Source organism: Zalophus californianus, chromosome 2, assembly GCF_009762305.2.
Source record: "Zalophus californianus isolate mZalCal1 chromosome 2, mZalCal1.pri.v2, whole genome shotgun sequence".
In the NCBI taxonomy this organism is placed as follows: Eukaryota; Metazoa; Chordata; class Mammalia; order Carnivora; family Otariidae; genus Zalophus; species Zalophus californianus.
This window is the reverse complement of record NC_045596.1, coordinates 4,768,330-4,785,427: the sequence shown is the minus strand read 5'-3', so window position 1 is coordinate 4,785,427 and position 17,098 is coordinate 4,768,330. Positions and strand designations below refer to the sequence as shown.

At 59.2% G+C, this 17,098-nt stretch overlaps 1 protein-coding gene across 2 annotated transcripts in view; it reads left to right on the top strand.

The window, feature by feature from the left end:
* Positions 1 to 384: 384 nt before the first annotated feature.
* The window catches only part of WFS1 (wolframin ER transmembrane glycoprotein), a 31,300-nt gene continuing 14,586 nt past the window's right edge, over positions 385 to 17,098 (top strand). Inside the window, exons 1-2 of one of the 2 annotated variants that reach the window (XM_027599941.2) lie at positions 385 to 561; positions 7,854 to 8,089. In XM_027599941.2, the coding sequence (XP_027455742.1) occupies positions 7,858 to 8,089 (232 nt within the window). In that variant the 5' untranslated portion in view covers positions 385 to 561; positions 7,854 to 7,857. The remainder of the gene's footprint in view (positions 562 to 7,853; positions 8,090 to 17,098) is intronic. The other variant, XM_027599940.2, reaches the window with a different exon arrangement.

Sequence of the window (17,098 nt, the reverse complement as noted above, 5' to 3'; positions counted from 1 at the left end):
GGGGTGAAAGGTGGCCCGCGTCTTGTCCAAGGGCCCAACCACCTGTTGACAGAGAGGCAAGGGGCCTCCCTCAGCGATTGAATGCCTTGTGGGCGTGGCCCGGCGGGGCGGGGGCGGGGGCGGGGGCCGGGCCATGACACGGTGGGCAGGGCCGGGGCCGACTCGGCTCAGAAACTTTCGCTGTGGGCGGTTCGGACACGCCCTCCCGGCGCCCTTCGGCCGCGCGGCTCCAGGGGGCGGTCGGCGGCAGCCAGGCGAGGCGCCCCGTGATTGGCGGAGGCGCGAGGTGATTGGCAGGTGTGCCGGCCGCACAATGGGCCGAGCCGGCGCCGCGGCTTGCAAGCAGCGTCGGGAGTGGAGCGCGGCCTGCGGCCCCGCCCCCGGCCCTGCCCCTGCCTGGTGGGCCCCGCTCGCCGGCTCCCGCAGCAGCTCGCGTATCTCGCTCGGCCCGGCGGCTGCTTAGCTCCTGCCTCTGGGCGTCCGGCTCCTCGCGAGCAACTTTGCGACAGGCCCGGAGGCCCGAAGGCGTCGCGGAGTCGCGTGCGGCCCACTCGCGGGCGGGTGAGTCCTTCGGGCCGGGGGACGGCCGCGCGGGGGACTGGAAAGAGACCCGGGAGGCGCTGCCCGCCTTGGGCCTCAGTTTCTCCATCTGCGCGGCTGCCCCCAGCGCCCCCCCCAAGTTCCCCAGAAAGTGGGGGCTGGGGTCCCGCCCGCACCACGACGCCCACGGCGACCCTCGCCCAGGCCTGGGTTGGGACTTTCTGGGGGGGGGGGTGCGCGCCCCCTCGGGAGTCGCGGGGCCCCGCGCGCTGCGAGCACCGAGAAGCCAGCGGCCGTAGCCCCCGGGGACCCGCGGGTGGCCAGAGGCGCCCCTCCCCGCACCCCGCAGCGCCGGTCCCGAGGTGCCCCGTCATGGCCCTTCCCCCGCGGCCGTCGGCGGGACCCAGGGCGGCCCTCAGTGCCCGCGGGGACGCGGGTGGGGCGGCGGGGGCGACCGGGGTCCAGCCCGCACTGGAGACCGGGCCCGCCGGAGGGGGCAGCCCCTGGGTCAGGCTGAAGCCCCCAGGGCCCACTTAGAATCAGTGCGGCACTCACTCTCCCCCTGGGGCTCCTCCTCGGTAAGGGGGGCAGGCAGGGGCAGTGGCAGTCCCTCCCGGCCCCTGCTGGGGTGAAGCCGGCCTTCCGCCGGCCCTCCGCACCATTAATTTCTGTTGTGACAGATGGAAACTTTCTGAGGAATCTCGCCCAGCCCTTAGGGATGTGATGAAACCATGCCCTCCCAACGGTTTTTGTAGTTGATGTTAAGAAATTCCAAGGAGCTAACGTTTGTACAATATTTACACTCCCCTCCCCCACCCGTCTTATAGGAGTGGGAATCATAGCCCCAGTGGACACATGATGGAGCTGAGGCTTACTGGGGATTGGTGACCTGCCCAGGACCACAGAGAGCCTGGGGAAGCCTTCCACCCCAATCTGCACTCTCCTCACCTTGGACAGTGACCCCTGGCGTTTGGCCTGTTTGTAAAGGGCTTTCCCTTCTGCTGGGATCTGTCACTTGCAGAGTGCCCTGGGTACCCTCCGTGCTGGTCACCTGTTCTCACTGCAGCCCTAGTGAGGGAGCCATATCAACGGAAGCCCAGAGGCCACGCTTTCCATGGTCCCGTCCTGGCCCGTGTCTCTAAGGGGCTGTGATTCTCACGGGAGCCCCATGGTGTCTGACCAGAGATGTAGAGGAAGGTTCCCTTATATAACCACTCCTTTGCTGCTGCACCCCCTGCACCCCCCAACTCCCAAGCAGATGGACCTTTGAAAACAGGGAAGGTTGCTGGGAGACCACATCACACCTTCTTTCCCAGGATGGAAGACTATGTGGAGGGCTCCTTGCTCGCATCTCCCCAGCCCCTCCTGTGCCAGGGCTGGACAGGCCTTGGGGGCTGGTCAAAGAGGAGACCCAGCTCAGTCCCGGCCCCCAGGAGTGCCTGAGCTCTGGGACAGAGACCAAACCCTGGTCCGTGATGGTGATAAGAACCGTAACAGGGAGGGAGCTTTATGCTTTATATGGCTCTCGCCCTCTCCCACATCCCCACCTCAGAAAGTGGCACCACTGCTGTGGCCCCCAGCCACCAACCAAGCCACCCTCTGCTCCCCCACCCCTCACATTCAGTTGGTGATACTCCTGTCTCTCCTGGCCCCAGAGCTGCAGTCAGATGCTGGCCCTGGACCAGGCCTCCTTACCTTTCCCTGGATGGTCGCCCAGCCCCTTCCCTGGGCTCCCCATCGTGTCCCCACACAGCCCCAGTGGTTCTTTAACTATCACTTCCCTGCTCAGCACTGTCCTCCCAAACTCCTCCTGGCCCTAGGCTCAACTCTGCCTCCAGCGCTTGGCGTCCTTCAGGCCCTTGGGACCTGCCCTAGCTGCCCACACAGCCTCTTCTCTCATTCCTGTGTCCCACCCCTAGCGGTCACTTCCTGGCTGTCCACACCTTCCTGGCCACATGGCGGGTCCCTCTCCCTCTGCTGTCTTTTCTCCGGGGCAGTCCCCTGTTGGAAGGCCCACACTCCTCCATTCCTCCTTCCTTCCACCCTCACCTGGCTCACACCTGCTTGTCTTAAAGGCTGAGTCAAGGCCTCTCTTCCACAATCCCTACCCTGCCTTCCAAAGCTGAGTGAGACCTCCCGTTGGGTGCTTGCACCCCAAATTCTGCTCCATCTTTGTAGTTGTCTGTTTAGGTTGCATCCTTCCCACTGCGCATGAGCTGCTTGAAGGCCAGCCCTATGGGAGTGCTGTCTGGGGCCAGGAGGCCCAGCACAGTGCCCAGCGAAGGATCAGCCCCCAGTCCGTGTCTGCTGACCCACCGGGGCCAGGCTCAGCAGGTGCCCGGTGTGCCGTGCAGGCTCGGCATTGAGCAGGCACTCATGGCTGTCCTTGATCAAGGATTTGGGCATTCCCAACTTGCCTCCCACTTTGTTTCTATGAACTGGGCACATTGAATGGAGTCGGAATGTTCCTTGGTTTGGCCCTTAATACTCTGGAGCAAAAATAGGTATCTGGGAGCCTCCAAGGGCTTTGTGCCCTTGTCTTCAGGAGTAGCCCTTTGCCAGGGGGCTGGGCTGTGCCATGCCAGAGCAGCCTCCACAGACCCTGGGAACCCCTCGGCCCTTTCCCTTAGGGCTCAGTCAAAGGCAGGTTTCAAAATATGTTCTGTTTTCATTTCAAACACCTTACACATTTTTTATAGAAAATTAGGGAAATACATTTAGAAAAAGAATAAAATAAAACCACTCATAATCCCTCCACCCAGAGAGAGCCAGTATTAACAGTTCGGGGGACATTTTCTTTCATCTTTTTAAGCAGGTAGATTTCGTTTATATTCTAAAGAGGCAGGATAATTCTCATGCTGCTTTAAATCCCGTTTAACAGTGTTACACCAACATTTTCCTTGACTTTAAACATTTATTTGTATACGGGGTCATGGTTATCATCTTTGTAGGGTAGCACCGTGCTGAGGGGCTGTAATGTTCCTAACTGCCATCTCTGCATGGTGCCAGCAGGTTTGCCTGTGTCAGACCCCGTTGTGTGTGACACCTGTGGGCACCCCTGCTTATTCCCCAGGGCTGGGATGGTAGTGTGGTGGCTCTGGTCTGAGGGCACTTGAACAACTTTAAGGCTTCCCGTGGGGGCTTGTTTCAGAGGTAGGGCTGCCCCCCCCCCGGGGTAGCACAGTGGGGGCCAGCCTGCGCACGAATTAGAGCGTTTGGGGCAGAAGTCCACATGGGGTCATTTTGCTCCATGTCTCCATAGATGCATGGTCCCTGCAGCCCTCCTTGGGGGTGGCAGCTCCTCAGCCGAGCTCCTTGGGGCTGGTATTTTGTGTTTTGCTGGGATAAAAATATGCTTTGGGACTCACGTGGAAAGAATGCCAGCCACTTTGCTTTTTTGGATCTTACACAATGACAGGTTTCCAGGCTACCGCCCTGGCCATCAGGGGGCAGTGGGGTTGGCCGCCCCACTAGCAGGCAGGTTGGAGGAGTCTTGGAGCTGGGGCCAAGTTGGATGAAGACGCTACTGTTTTGCCATCAGGATGCTGGGGTCTGGGGGGAGGGAATTGCTTAAAGTCACACAGCAAGGTCCTACAAGCTTGTTGCTTCCCTGAGGGCAGGCTGTCCCGGTGTGCCTTGCACATTAGGCCGCCGATGTGTGCCAGGCAAGGCTGCAGGTGCTCCAGGGGAATGAGATGCAGCCCCTGCCTGCAGGGCTCCCAGTATCCCAGGAAAGAGAACATGTTACAGCTGGAAAGGCCAGACCCTGTGCGGGTCCTTCCACCAGGAGATGGTCTGGGATCCTCCCTGTGACCGAACCCTGGCAGTGAATTGTCTTGTTTGCTTTAAAATAATAAGCCCTTTGCTCCCCAAAGGGCTTGACCAACTCTTAGAGAATCCGAAAATTAATTTTCTTTTATTCATCCATTCTTACTTTTACATTTCACTTAAAACAGTTATTTTGACTGCCATGCGACGTGCGTAATACTTAGCCCAGAGGCCAGCCGCAACCTGTGGTTGGTTCCCTGCAGTTCCTACCAGAATGTGTTTTCCAATGGACTATGTCCTTTTGGAGCACCTGGGAGAACTAGCTTTTGGGTTTATTCGGTTGGTTCGTTGGTTGATTGTTCGTTTTAATGTTTTGTAGTTTGCTGATTACTTTCTCTTCCTTCATACCCTTAATCCCCATGGCACCCCTACATGGGAGGTGGTATTCCCATTTTACAGCTGAGGAAACTGAGACACAGCGAGATTAAGTAGCTGCAGGTCCCGGGTAAAACTGAGACTCACTCCCCGTGTCTCGTGGTAGTAAAACTGTAATAAAAAGTGGTAATAAAATCCCTCCTGGCCCGGGGTCTCCTGGTAGAGGGGTATACTACCTGAGACACGACTCAGCAGCAGTAACGGGGACACTCCCGGGAACGAGGCACATTGGGTCCCGCACTGGAGGAAGAGGGCTCTTTCTCTGCCAGAGCACAGGGCAGCTGTGGCCGGGGTCGGATTGTGAGAGGCCCCTTTTTCAGAAACAGGCTTGGTGTATTTGAATTCCAGCTCCAACACCATGAGCTGTGTGGCCTCAAGCACGGGTCCCGCCTTTCTGGACCCATGTTTCCTCGTCTGTGAGATGGGGTGAGGGTTGAAGGCTAAGCCACCTGTCCGTCTGTCACGCCAGCTAGTGGCAGGATCTGGCTTACAGCACCCTGAGACCGTGCACAGCAAGCACGGAGAGCAGAGTGCGCCCCAGACACACGTCCGTTCCTGCTGCTATTCCCGACACAGGTGTCCCGGCACAAGTTGGCTCTCATCAAGGCCAACTGCGCTCTGCTGTTCCAAGGAGGTGGCCCTGGATTCTGGGGGCAGCAGGCCACGAGAGGTGGCTTGGTAGGATGTGGCCCCATGTGGTCTAAAGAACTGACGTGTTTGCTGTCTTGGGTCAGGGGGTGACCTGTGTGACTGGGTTCCGTGTGCCGCATCACCGTGGGTCTCCCCCACCCGTGGCTGGCTACGTGCTCACTCTGGGCTACACTTGCAGCTGAATGGCGAGTTTCACAGAAGTCGCCTCGTTGCTGGGCTCCCTGAAGCCTGCAGTTTGGAAACAGCGTGAAGCAGTGCGTTGATTTCCAAGCAGACTATGTGGCTCGGCCATGCTCTGGTCTTGCCTCTGGGGGATGTTTTAAAATAGGGACTCATCCTTCAGAGGGAGGAATGACCAGACTGAAATCTGTGGGGAGCCACCTCATGTTCTATGTGGGATCTCATTCAACCTCACAATAGCCCCCGAAGACCATGCCCATTTTACAGATGAGGAAACTGAGGGAAGAAATTCGCTCAAGGCCTCTGGCTCAAGGGGTCCCGTCCCACAGCAGTCATGAGCTCGGGCCCTACGTCTTGAGGCCTGGAGTCCCTGCCTCACCGGGCACGAGCCATCTGACCTCCAACCAACCAAATAAACCCAAAAGCTAGTTCTCCCAGGTGCTCCACAAGGACATATTCCGTTGGAAAACACATTCTGGTAGGAACTGCAGGGAACCAACCACAGGTTGCGGCTGGCCTCTGGGCTAAGTATTACGCATGTTGCACAATAGTCAAAATAACTGTTTCAGTGGGCATGGCCTGCTCAGGACCGCAGAGCTGCGGGCGAGGAGGCACTCCTTCCCAGGAGTGGCGGACACAGATCCCGTCTTCAGGACCCACTGTGGCTAGGACGGGGCAGGCATGGTTGTGTAGCCCCCGGGGAACAGGCTTGTGGCACCTGGGGCCGCCCCAACTCTTCCTGTGACATCTGTCTCCAGAAACATCCAGGGGGCCCCTACCCTGGCAGGCCTGGTGCTTGGCGATGCCTGGCCCCCGTGTGCAGCCTGTAGTCACATCTGGTCCCCATGGGGCCCTCACTTGAGAGGATTGTCCCGTTTACAGTGGAGGAAGCAGAGGGGCGTGGCCTGCTCAAGACCACAGAGCTGGGTGCATGGGGCCAGATTTCCACATTAGCAGCCTCTCCCTGCTCAGCGCTCCCCATTTCCTCATCGCAGTGAAGAGGTTGTGCATGGCCTTTAGTCTGTGGAGGGTCATGGCATCTTTTCGGAGTCTGAAGAAAAGCCACCTGGGTCCCCCACCCAGTGCACATGTCGTCCCAGCAGTTTCAGGGGCCTGTGTCGCCTGAAGTCCATCCTGGGCCCCCGAGTTGGGGATCTTGGGGCTGGGGCACCTCCTAGGGCTTTCAGCTCCAGGCTCTGTGACTCGTTGCCCTAAATTGTGTCAGTGATGGTTCCTGCCATTTTGCTAATCAGCACATGAGGTCCCTTTTATTGACTGACTGAGCCCCTTCACCTGTCATGAGAGGGCTGTAGAACCACCGTGCTCTCTAGTCTGTTCCAGTTCGCTCCCTGTTCTCAGGCACCTCGCTCTGCTTTTTTAGTGCGTGTTCGTATCTGGTGGCATCTAAGCCCAGCGGGTTTTGTCCTGTGGTTCAGGCCTCGCATGGAAGGCTTTGCAGTTGGGCACATCTGCCTAAATCCTGGCTCCATGGGCTGTTTGCCTCCCCCCTTCCTGGCCCCCCCCACCCCTCCCCTCCCCCCTTCCACTTACTTGCTAACATTTATTTAACTCTTACTCTGTGATTGGTTCCTTAGGGGGGCTCGGAGAGGCCATCCTTCCCCACCTCTCTCCTGGCTTCTGCTGAAGGCTGATGACCCCTGGTGGCCCTTGGCTTGCAGCCACATCTGCTGTCCCTGGCTCTGTCATGTGGCATTCTTCTCTCTGTGTTTCCTAACTCTTCCTCTCAGGATACCGGCCGTTGGCTCAGGGCCCACCCTAATCCAGGATGATCTCATTTCAAGATCCTTAATTACATCTGCAAGTAGGGGCACCTTCACGGACTGGGGGTGGACATACGATGTGGAGGCCACCCTGCAGCCTCCCAAGCCAGGCACCACGCTCCGTGCTCCATGTGCACTATCTCATTGGACCCTCACAACTTTGCACCATCCCTGCCACTGAGACGCAGACATTGAGGTCAGATGGCTCGTGCCCAGTGAGGCAGGGACTCCAGGCCTCAAGACGTAGGGCCCGAGCTCATGACTGCTGTGGGACCCCTTGCGCCAGAGGCCTTGAGTGAATTTCTTCCCTCAGTTTCCTCAACTGTAAAATGGGCATGGTCTTCGGGGGCTATTGTGAGGTTGAATGAGATCCCACATAGAACATGAGGTGGCTCCCCCCCCATTTCTCTTTTCTGTCCCCTCTCTGCCCAACACTCGAGGCCAGAGCAGGCTGGGCCTGGCCGCCCTTCTGTGTTGACCCTCGATTTTTCTCACCAGCAGGATGGACTCCGGTGCTCCCCCTGCCAGCCCCTCTGGCCCACAGCCTCCACCACCCCTGCAGCCCCAGGCCCGCTCACGGCTCAATGCCACTGCCTCAATGGAACAGGATAAGAGTGAGGCACCCCGAGCTCCTGGACCCCAAGTTGGCCCTGGACCAGATGTGGGAGACACAGCTGCCCCAGCTGCGGCCCGGGCCCCGAGTGCTCGGAGCCGAGAAAGAGCAGACCAAACAGGTAAGGGGCTGGGGCTGGAAGCCGGCTGTCCTGAACGCACGCCGGGGCTGTTGCATGGAAGCCGGGCGAGCAGCGAGTCCTGGCACGCGGCCCAGGAGCCCTGCCCAGTTCCTCCTGCGGGCCAGGCCCCTTCGGCTGTCGCCTGCCCAGTGGGCTTTGGTCCTGATGCATGGACTTGGAGGGTAGCAGAGGTCACGTTTCCCTACTTTATTTATGGCCTGGTGGCTCCAGCGCCGATCTGTGCATACTCTGGGCTGGTTCTGGACCAGGCAGTTCCACACCAGGCACTGGGGTATGAGAGGGGTGAGGGGAAGACTACCCTCCACCCTAGTCCCGCACGGCGTTCAGGGGAGCCCACGTGGTCCCCTGCCCATCAGGGCCACTTGGTCGGCAGCTCTGCTTGGTCCTTGGCCACTCCCCTCAGGACCCGGCTGCCGCCCTGGAATGCCCCTAGGCCCGGGTCCCCAGTGCGCTGTGGACCATTGTCCTCCATCCCCAGGCCGGACTGCTGAGGGCTGCCCGCCTCCCCCACCCCCTCACCACCACCCCCGCCACTCTGGGGCCTCCTCAGGTTTCTGCTCCCCCAGGCCTTCCCCGGAGGCACCTCCCAGGGGCAGAGGTGAGCTCGTGTGAGGACCTGAGTGGGACAGGACAGTGGGTCATGGGGCCGGCCACCTCGCTGACCCTGGGGCAGGGGTGCTAGGGCTTCGTCCATCCTCCATCCACCTCCTGCTCACGAGCATGGCCCTGAGTGGCCACGGGTGGCACAGGTGAGTCAGGTCTGCCCCCGACCCCCAGCAGTCCCCAGTGTGGTGGGGAGCAGAGGGAAGCATAGGGCCTGGGGAGCACCGAAGTGGCCCTGGACCTGGGGCTGGGGTGGCGGGAAGCCTGCTCTGTGGGAAGAGGAAATGCCGAGCAAGGGTTAGCATGGGAGGAGAGGGCCTGGCAGAGGCGAGGGCTGGCAGGAAGAGGCGGCCTCGCCCGGGCTCGAGGGGGGGCCATGAGAGTCCCAGGCCTCCCAGGTGACGGGTCGGGAGGGGGAAGGGAGGGGGGCTCAGGGTGATAATGGTCATGGGTCTGGCCTGTGATGGAGATACGCTGGGAGGGAGCCGAGGTCAGGACTGGTCCCTGGGCCAGAGCCCCAGCCTTGTCTGAGAGTTTCTTCATGCTCTAGGGGCTGCCATGGGCGGGAGGAGCCCCAAGCTCCCTCTGGCTCCCACGTTTGTGGGAAATGTCACCGGTACCCGCACTGCTCTTTCTGGTACTTTCCACAGCGCTTTCCAGCACGCTGGGTGTCTTACTCTCAAGGGAACCAGCCCTACCGTGCAGACTGTTCACTCTGGTCATAGATGGGGTCGTGCCGTCCCGCTCGCACCAGGTCCCCACCCCTCCCCGCACACCAACACTGGTCCCCGTTCTCTGGGCCTGCCTCCATGCTTCCTCACCTCCCTTTGCCAGGCGGGAAGCTCCACCCAAAATGTGCCCTCCCCAGCTCCACCTGCTGAAATCCTACCCCCTCGGAGGGCACCACTGCTTCCTACACTTCCTGACCTCGACCCACAGCAGGAAATACTGTGCCACCCTCACCTGACATGCACGCCTGCACACGTGTGTGTATACATGCACGCACTCACACACACTCAGTGGGAACAGAAATTTCCCGAACACCGCTTTTCCTTACTGTGTGTGCTGAGTCTGATCAGGGCCATTCTGTTCCTTTCTTGTAAACGCAGTGCTGCTCGTAAACAGTTGAATGGATTTTGTGATTCACTGTGTTGAAACCTACAGTTTATAAAACGCTTTCTACAGTTTGGCTCCAGCGCTGGTTCTCCGTGAACATTTCCCAGCTGGGACTCCCCGGAGCACATGTCTGTCCACACGAACTGTTACTGATTGTCAGGGCCCTGAGGTGGTCCTGGGAGGGCCAGAGACAGGTCCCTTTTGGCCCATGCCCTTGAGCTATGTGTCCCTGAGGGCGTCAGGAGGCCAAACAGAGCCTGTTTCTGCACCTGTAAAGTGGGCGTGACCATACCAGCAACGTGGTGTTGCGTGGGGCTCGCACTGGTGCCGGGACCGTGCACCTCAGGTAGACATCCCTCAGGCCCCGGTGCACGCAGGAGCTGGGGGTGCTGTGCTGAGACGGGGCCCCTTCGTCCGTGCAGGCACCCGGCCCAGAGATGGTGCGTACCTTGTGCTTCATGTCACCAAGCAGCCTGGTCCCCTGGTTCCTTCCCTGAGATCCTATTCAGACCCCCTGGGGGGTGCCCGCTATTTTACAGCCCCCCACCCATGGACCTCTTTGGTGACTGGCTTCATGTTAGCTCGGGGCTGTGCATGTCTAGCTTCTGTGCGCATGCTCCAGATTCTTCTCTCCCCCAAGGGAGGCTTGTGCCACACACTGGCCGTGTGCACGGTGCGTGGTGTGTGTGTTGGGGGGGGGGTGCTTTCTTTATCTCCTCCCCCACCGCAGGCGGGACACTGGACCATCTCTGCTCAGTCCCAGGCTGTTGAGAGGAGGCTTCGTTCCCCCAGGCGGTCTGGACGAGTTAAGGAAGTCCAGCCCCTGCCACCACCTGGTCACACCTCACCTCCCCTTTCTCCGGCTCCCCCAGGCTTTGTCGTTTTTCCTTCCTCTAGAGAGGCCGCTACTTAAGATGACCAGCCCCAGCTCAGCCATGCCACCCACGCAGAAACCCCCAACCCACGATGAGCATCTGCCGTGCATATCTGTGTGTACCACATGGCCAGGCCTGTCCTCAGGGCTCTCCCTGGGCCACATCTGATCCCCTCATGGGGATTAGCTGTGAGGGCAGCTCTGTTGTTACCCCACTTAGAGATGAGGAAACTGAGGCATAGACTTGCCCAAGCACCCAGCTGCTGAGTGGCGGGCCCACAGGTGACCCGAGTCTCCTGGGTTAACACCAGCCCTGCCCAGCAGATATCGAGCTGTGGTGGAAGCAGGCTAGAGTCTACCCTGTGCAAGTTCACGCCAGGCCAGTGCCTGATTTATTCCAGAAACTCACCCAGTCCTTGGGCACTTCTGATCTTTGAATCTCCTTGAAAGATCCGCCGTGTTCTCTGCTTTGTTTCCGAGGCCTCTGGGCAGACGGGGGGTCGTGACCCTGGGCTCTCAGCCACAGATGCCTCACGGCTGCAGAGCACAGAAACCGGGGCTGGAAACACACTTGGTTTCAATCTGAGTGTGCAGACCGTCCTCTCGGGAGGGCAGCGGCAAGGCTGCAGGAAGCTTCAGGTGGGAGTCAGGAAATAGCCACAGGCTCTGTTTGCCATCCGCCCCCCTAAAGAGGGAGAGAAGCAGGCCCTGGCAGTCTCGCAGGCGTGGGGTCCCAGCCCCCACATCCAGGCCGTGCTGCTGCGCGTCCCTCACTGGTCACGGAGGCGAATACAGCGCGCCCCACCCTGCCGGCCCTGCGCAGCCCAGAGGGCGGCTGCCGGGGAAGGGCTTTGTGGGCCCGTTCTGGTTAGTTCCCTCACCTGTGTGTCTACAGAGGTGTAGCGAGCCCCGGTTAGGTCACAACGAGCGTGAGTGTGGAAGTAATAACGCTTTCCGTGCCGGGCATTAGCCCGCTCACTTCTCCAACGTGTTGAGACAGGAAAACCTAGAGAGAGAGGTGAAGTGGGTGCCCCCAGGGCCCCCAGCCGGTGAGCCGTGAGGTCGAGATTTGGAACACACTCTGGGACTCTGCTTATCGGAAGGCCGCTCTGGGCCGTCTCTCCAGGGAGCCCGGTGCAGGACTGAAGCAGAGCCGGCTGGGCTGGAGTCTGGGCTTGTCAGCTGGCCCTCAGGGTGATCTCTGGTGAGGCTCAGGCCTGCCCTCCAGGAGCCCTGGGCCAGGGAGAGCCAGAAGCAAACAGTAACCATCCTGAAGGGCAGGCACTGTGCTGGGGACAGCTGATGTTGTTGGGGGCCTGGGGAGTGACAGACACCCTTTCTGCTACCCAAGGTGGGCCCCAGCCAATCGCCAGCGGGACTGCCAGCGCCCAGCTGCGGGGCCACAGAAAGGGGTGGTGGAACCCTTGGGCAGAGAGGTAGCTGCCAGGAAGCATTCACCCCAGGGCTGATGGAGGACCTGCCCAGCAGGTGCAAGAGACAATGGGTGAGGCAGGTGGGGCCCTGTCCTCCAGGAGGAATCCCGGGTGACTCCATGAAGAAGGACCTGCATGGTGTGGGGGCGTGCTGGACCCCAAGGGTTCCAAGACTGATGGCCCCCTGGGCAGGGGTCAGAGTGCAGGGTCAGGAGGTCAGCCAGGTCATGATAAGAAGGGTGCTTGGGGGAGCGTTAGAGGGTCTAAATCAGAGGAATGACATGCTCTGTGTCAAATTGAAGAGGAGGCCACCCCAGCTACTGGGCAGAGTGGTGGCCGAGGGACGGGTGGAAAGGGGGCAAAGGAAGCAAGGCTGGCCCCCAGGTCTCTGGCTGGAGCCGTGGGTGGGTGCTGGGGTGCAGAGCTGGTCGGTCGGAACCGATGCCGATGTGAGAGTGTGAGGAGATGCAGAGCGTTGAGGCCCTGCTGTCCTGGGGACAAGTCACTGCGATAAACAGCTCGGGTTTTTGTGCTCTGGTCAAGGTGCTGGCCCGTGACAATCTAGGGACTTTTCTACACACGATATTTTGTCCTGACCCCGATGAGCCCTGATCCATCTGGTGGCCGTGCCCGTGTGGTGACCCCCTCGCTGTAGGATGCCCTGTCATGAGCCGGCAGGATGGCAGGGTTGGGTGAGTCCTGGGTGTGGTGGTTTCCTGAGACCTTTGGAAACTTGGCCGTGTGCCCTTTATCATTACCTTTAACCATCTACTTGCATCTCAAGCCTCAGGCGTCACCTCCTCCAGGAAGCACCACCCACCCCCCCCATCAGGATCGATGACTTCTGACACCTCCACAGCCCATACTGATGAAATGTGACAGTCCTCGCCCAGCCCCTGGATGGGCCTTGAGGGCAGCGGTCCTGCCTCATTCGGCTTGGTACCCTTAGCTCCTGGCGCCTCTGGCTGGCATGCGGCCAGTGCTCAGTAAACATCTACTGGGTGTGTGATAAGGAGCTGAATCCATGACCCCTGCCCGAGGCCGTCAGGAGAGTGGACCTCCTGGCCAGGACCCCCGCCTCAGCTTAGCCAACCCTGGGCAGAGATGGCGTGGCAAGGATTATTCACCCTGTTTGTTCATGAGAACCAGAGTCAGCATCACAAAGGCTGATGAGACGCCCCCTTGGTGCAAGGCGACCCCAGCTCCCTGTGTGTGGGACACCCGTTGGTGTAGGGCAACCCAGCCATCCTATGTGTGGGACAGTGGTGCAAGGTGGCCACACAGCGATGAGGACGCACGATGTACCCTTGGTTGCTTTTCACCCTGCCCTTCCCTGCAGCCCCCGTGGCGGGCGTCCTGAGAGGACCAGGGAGTCTAGGAGGCTGGGGGGCGGTGAGGAAGGAGCTGACCGCAGCCGCCTGAAGACAGGAGTATTGCATCAGCCTCCCCCTGCAGGCTTCAGGTGGCCCTCCCCTTCCCGGAGCTTCTGGCACGCACTCAGCAGATTTAGCTAGCAGCAGTCGGGAGCAAGGGGGCCAGCTTCTGTCCTGCTCCCGCGATGTCTGGGAGAGCTTCATGCATGGGCTTTCCCGCTCACGGCCCAGGGTCCTGATGTGCTCCCGAGGGGGCGCAGGACTTGCTCACCACCCTTCTCCCTTTCTGCAGAGCGCCTACTCCGGCCGCAGGGGCGGGGGCTTGAACTTGCAGCGCAGTCACCGTGCAGAGCGTGTCCTGTGTCCCTGTGCTGGGATGTAGGGAGACAGGAGATGCCTGTCTCCCTACATCAGAAGATGAAGGGTCATGTACCCATCCTGCCGTCGGCGGCCCCCATCGTTGTCCCGCCATCCTGCACCGCTTATGGAGCTGCGGGGGCCAGCGCTGTGCCGGCCGCTGGGGTGGGTTGGGTCCGACCCACCCACTGGACAGCGTGTCCCCGTGAAGCCTGGCGGGAGCTGTGAGACACTACGTCCCAGATTGTGGTGGGAAGATGGCAAAGGACCCCGCCGGGGAGAGGGGACAGCGTCCTGGGGGCTGTGCTCACCTCGCCAGGTCCGAGAAGATGAAGGGTCATGTACCAAGTCAGCAGGGCACACGCCCATCTTTCTAATGCACAGGATCTGGGGAGAAAAACAAAAGATGGGGATGGGTGTGGACGTGGCCCTCCGCGGGCTCTGGCAGAGGTGCGCAGCCCTGCCCGAGGCCACGAGGCTCTGACCCCTGCTGCTTTGCGACAGGAAGCCTTCCAAAAATGAGTTAGAGTCAGGACCCCCCCGGTTGAAGTGACACAGAGACACGATGCAAATTGACATAAGCCAGAAAAAAAAAAAAAAAAAAGGTTGAGAGGGATTTCTCAGTTCCGGGTATCTGTAGAGCGTAGGGTGTGCTGGTTTCACACAGGACTGGATCCAGGGGCTCGGAGGATGTGATCAGGAACCCCAGCTCCACTTTCCCTCACCTCAGGTGGGCTCTCCTCACTGGGCGGCCCTCCCGGGCTCCCAGCTGACGTCCATCAGCCGAGACCTAGCGGAAGGAGGATGCTGGTTTCCCGGCAGTTCAACACAAGCCCCCCTGGCCTGGCTTGGGTCTGTGTCCATCCCCGAAAACCAAGTGCTGTTGTCAGGGAGACGGAGCCCTCTGATAGGCCAGGAGGGCCTGCCGCACACCCCCCACCTCCCCGCAGCCTGGGTGAGGGGCAGTGCCACCAGAACCGGACGACCGAGATGGGGAAGGGTGGGTACCCAAAAGGAACATCGAAGTGCTAGGACCAGAAAAGCCAGGAATGCAGGTCGGGCATGCAAAGAATAGTGTGCCTCACGGTCCTTGGTCCACACTGACTCAGCCAGCTCTCGGGGGTATTCTTTATGACACTGAACAGTAAGCCCTTGACCTGTGGGAAAACTCCTCCTCAGGTGAAAAGAGCTAGAGCCCTCTGATTGCAGCACGGGCCCAACATTTGAGTAGTTGTAGAAATATTTCTGTCAGTGCCAAGTGGAAACTGGAATCACGAAGAAGGTGTGGTGTGTGTTTCAAGGAGGTTCTGTCTACTGGGGAGACTTCTTGAAATGCCAGGCTATGAATAACTTCTGTGAAAAATTAATCATGGACAGAATCTTTAGCCAACAGATACATGCTTGAATCTTCTGTATTCTGATTAAAACACAAAAAGAACATGGGCTTGCGAATTCAGCTAGTCAAGAAAAGTTTTGAACCTGTGGGAGGTTGCCCGGTGGGCACTGCAGTGGGAAATGCAGTGTCACTGAGCAGCAAAGGCCCTGGGGTCAGCTGAGAGGTGGGAAGTGGGGAGGGAAAAGAAACCCCCATTTTGGGAATGCCAACTTGGGCCCAGTCACTTAATACAAAGTGTCGTGTCCTTCACTGTCCCATTGGATGGATATTAACGATTGGGTTGAAAATAACTCTGGGTAGGTCACGCAGCACTTTGATGCTAGAGGCAGTCACATGCAGGCCAGATTTCCCTCCGTGTGCACACTCCTCCCCTGGGAGCCCGTGGAAGGGACTGGCTTGGAACCTAGGGCTTCGTGTTCTCCTGTTCTAGGCCAGAGAGTGCATCCAGGGGCCGGTGGGGGAGAGGGGGTGAGTGACAGCGGCCAGAAGGGAGAAGTGGCCTTGGCTCAGGAGGCACCGAGGTCCTGGGCATGAGGGAAGGGTGGGCATGCTGAGGCCACACTGGGCAGGGGCCCTGAGGACCTCGGTGAGGAAGCCAGGTCTGATCTCAGGGAGAGGTGGCCTGGTATTTTCCAGCCGTCCCCCAAGAGGGCCGCGGTGTGTACCTGAGCTGTGAGATCTTCAGAAGCCTCCGCGCTCTGAGCTGTCCGCAGTCCCCCGGGCCTCTCCACCTTTGCACCTGAAGGCTGCGCTGGCTCAGGCCGCACCACTGTCGCCTCCTCCCAGAGTCCTGCGTCCTGTGGACTCGGGTGCCTGGAACACAGGCTGGTGGCATTGGTGGGCCACAGAGCCAGCTCCGAGCCTGGCAGAGCTGGTGCTGGGAAAGGCCTAGAGGAACCCATCAGGAAGGCTGGTCCTCGGGTGGTGTTATGGGGGACCATTTTTGTTTCCAGAAACTTCTAGAGAGTGAGAGGCTGTCGTGTCTACTGAGCACCTACAGTGGGGTCGGTAGTGCTGGTGGGTACATCCCACGGTTTGCCTGGAGGTGTGTCGTCATACCTGCCAAGGGTGGAGGCCCTGAGGGTTCATCGTATAAATCAGACTGGTAAAAAGTATAAAAAATAACAAAACAAAGCAAAAACCTGTTTTTTAAAATTGTTCGTTATGCTGCCTATTGCTGGTAAGGTTGTGAAAGTTGGCTTTCGTAACTCAGGGTAACTTTTTAGAAAGGAGACTGTAGCGTGCGCCGTATGATGTTTGGGCCCTTGGGCCTAGTAATGCACCTGAAGAACGTACGCTGGGAGAATGACCCCAAAAGAAAATATGCACATAGAGTGGTTTGTGGCACCATTTTATAAAATTAGTGAATATTGGGAATAATGTAAAGGTCCAGCACCCTGAGCATGTCTCTCTGTTGGGTTTCTGAACCGTGGAAACAGTGCATTTCACCACAGAGTAATGTGGGAAATTGGTTACGATTCACTGTCGTAAACGTGTGTGTGTGTGTGCGCGCACCAGTTGTGACCTCCAAAAATCATGTGCATGTAGATGGCAGTCTTGGAAAACATGGATTTGGTTTGTTTATTGGGGCACAGGGGTGCCGGGATCTTTCTAGAGCCCAGCTCAAGCAGGCCCGAGCTCAGGGGTGAGGGTAGGACTGGGGCCTGTGCCCCCTTGTCCTTCCCGCCGCTCTGAGCTGCTACTGAAGACCACCGTCCATGGGAGTTTTGCTGTCCGTGTCCGGGGCTTTCTGCATCACTGGAAGACAGCATTCTGGCATATTCTATCTGCATCTGACCCGGATTTTAACGAAGCTGCCCTGGGCCCAAGCCCATC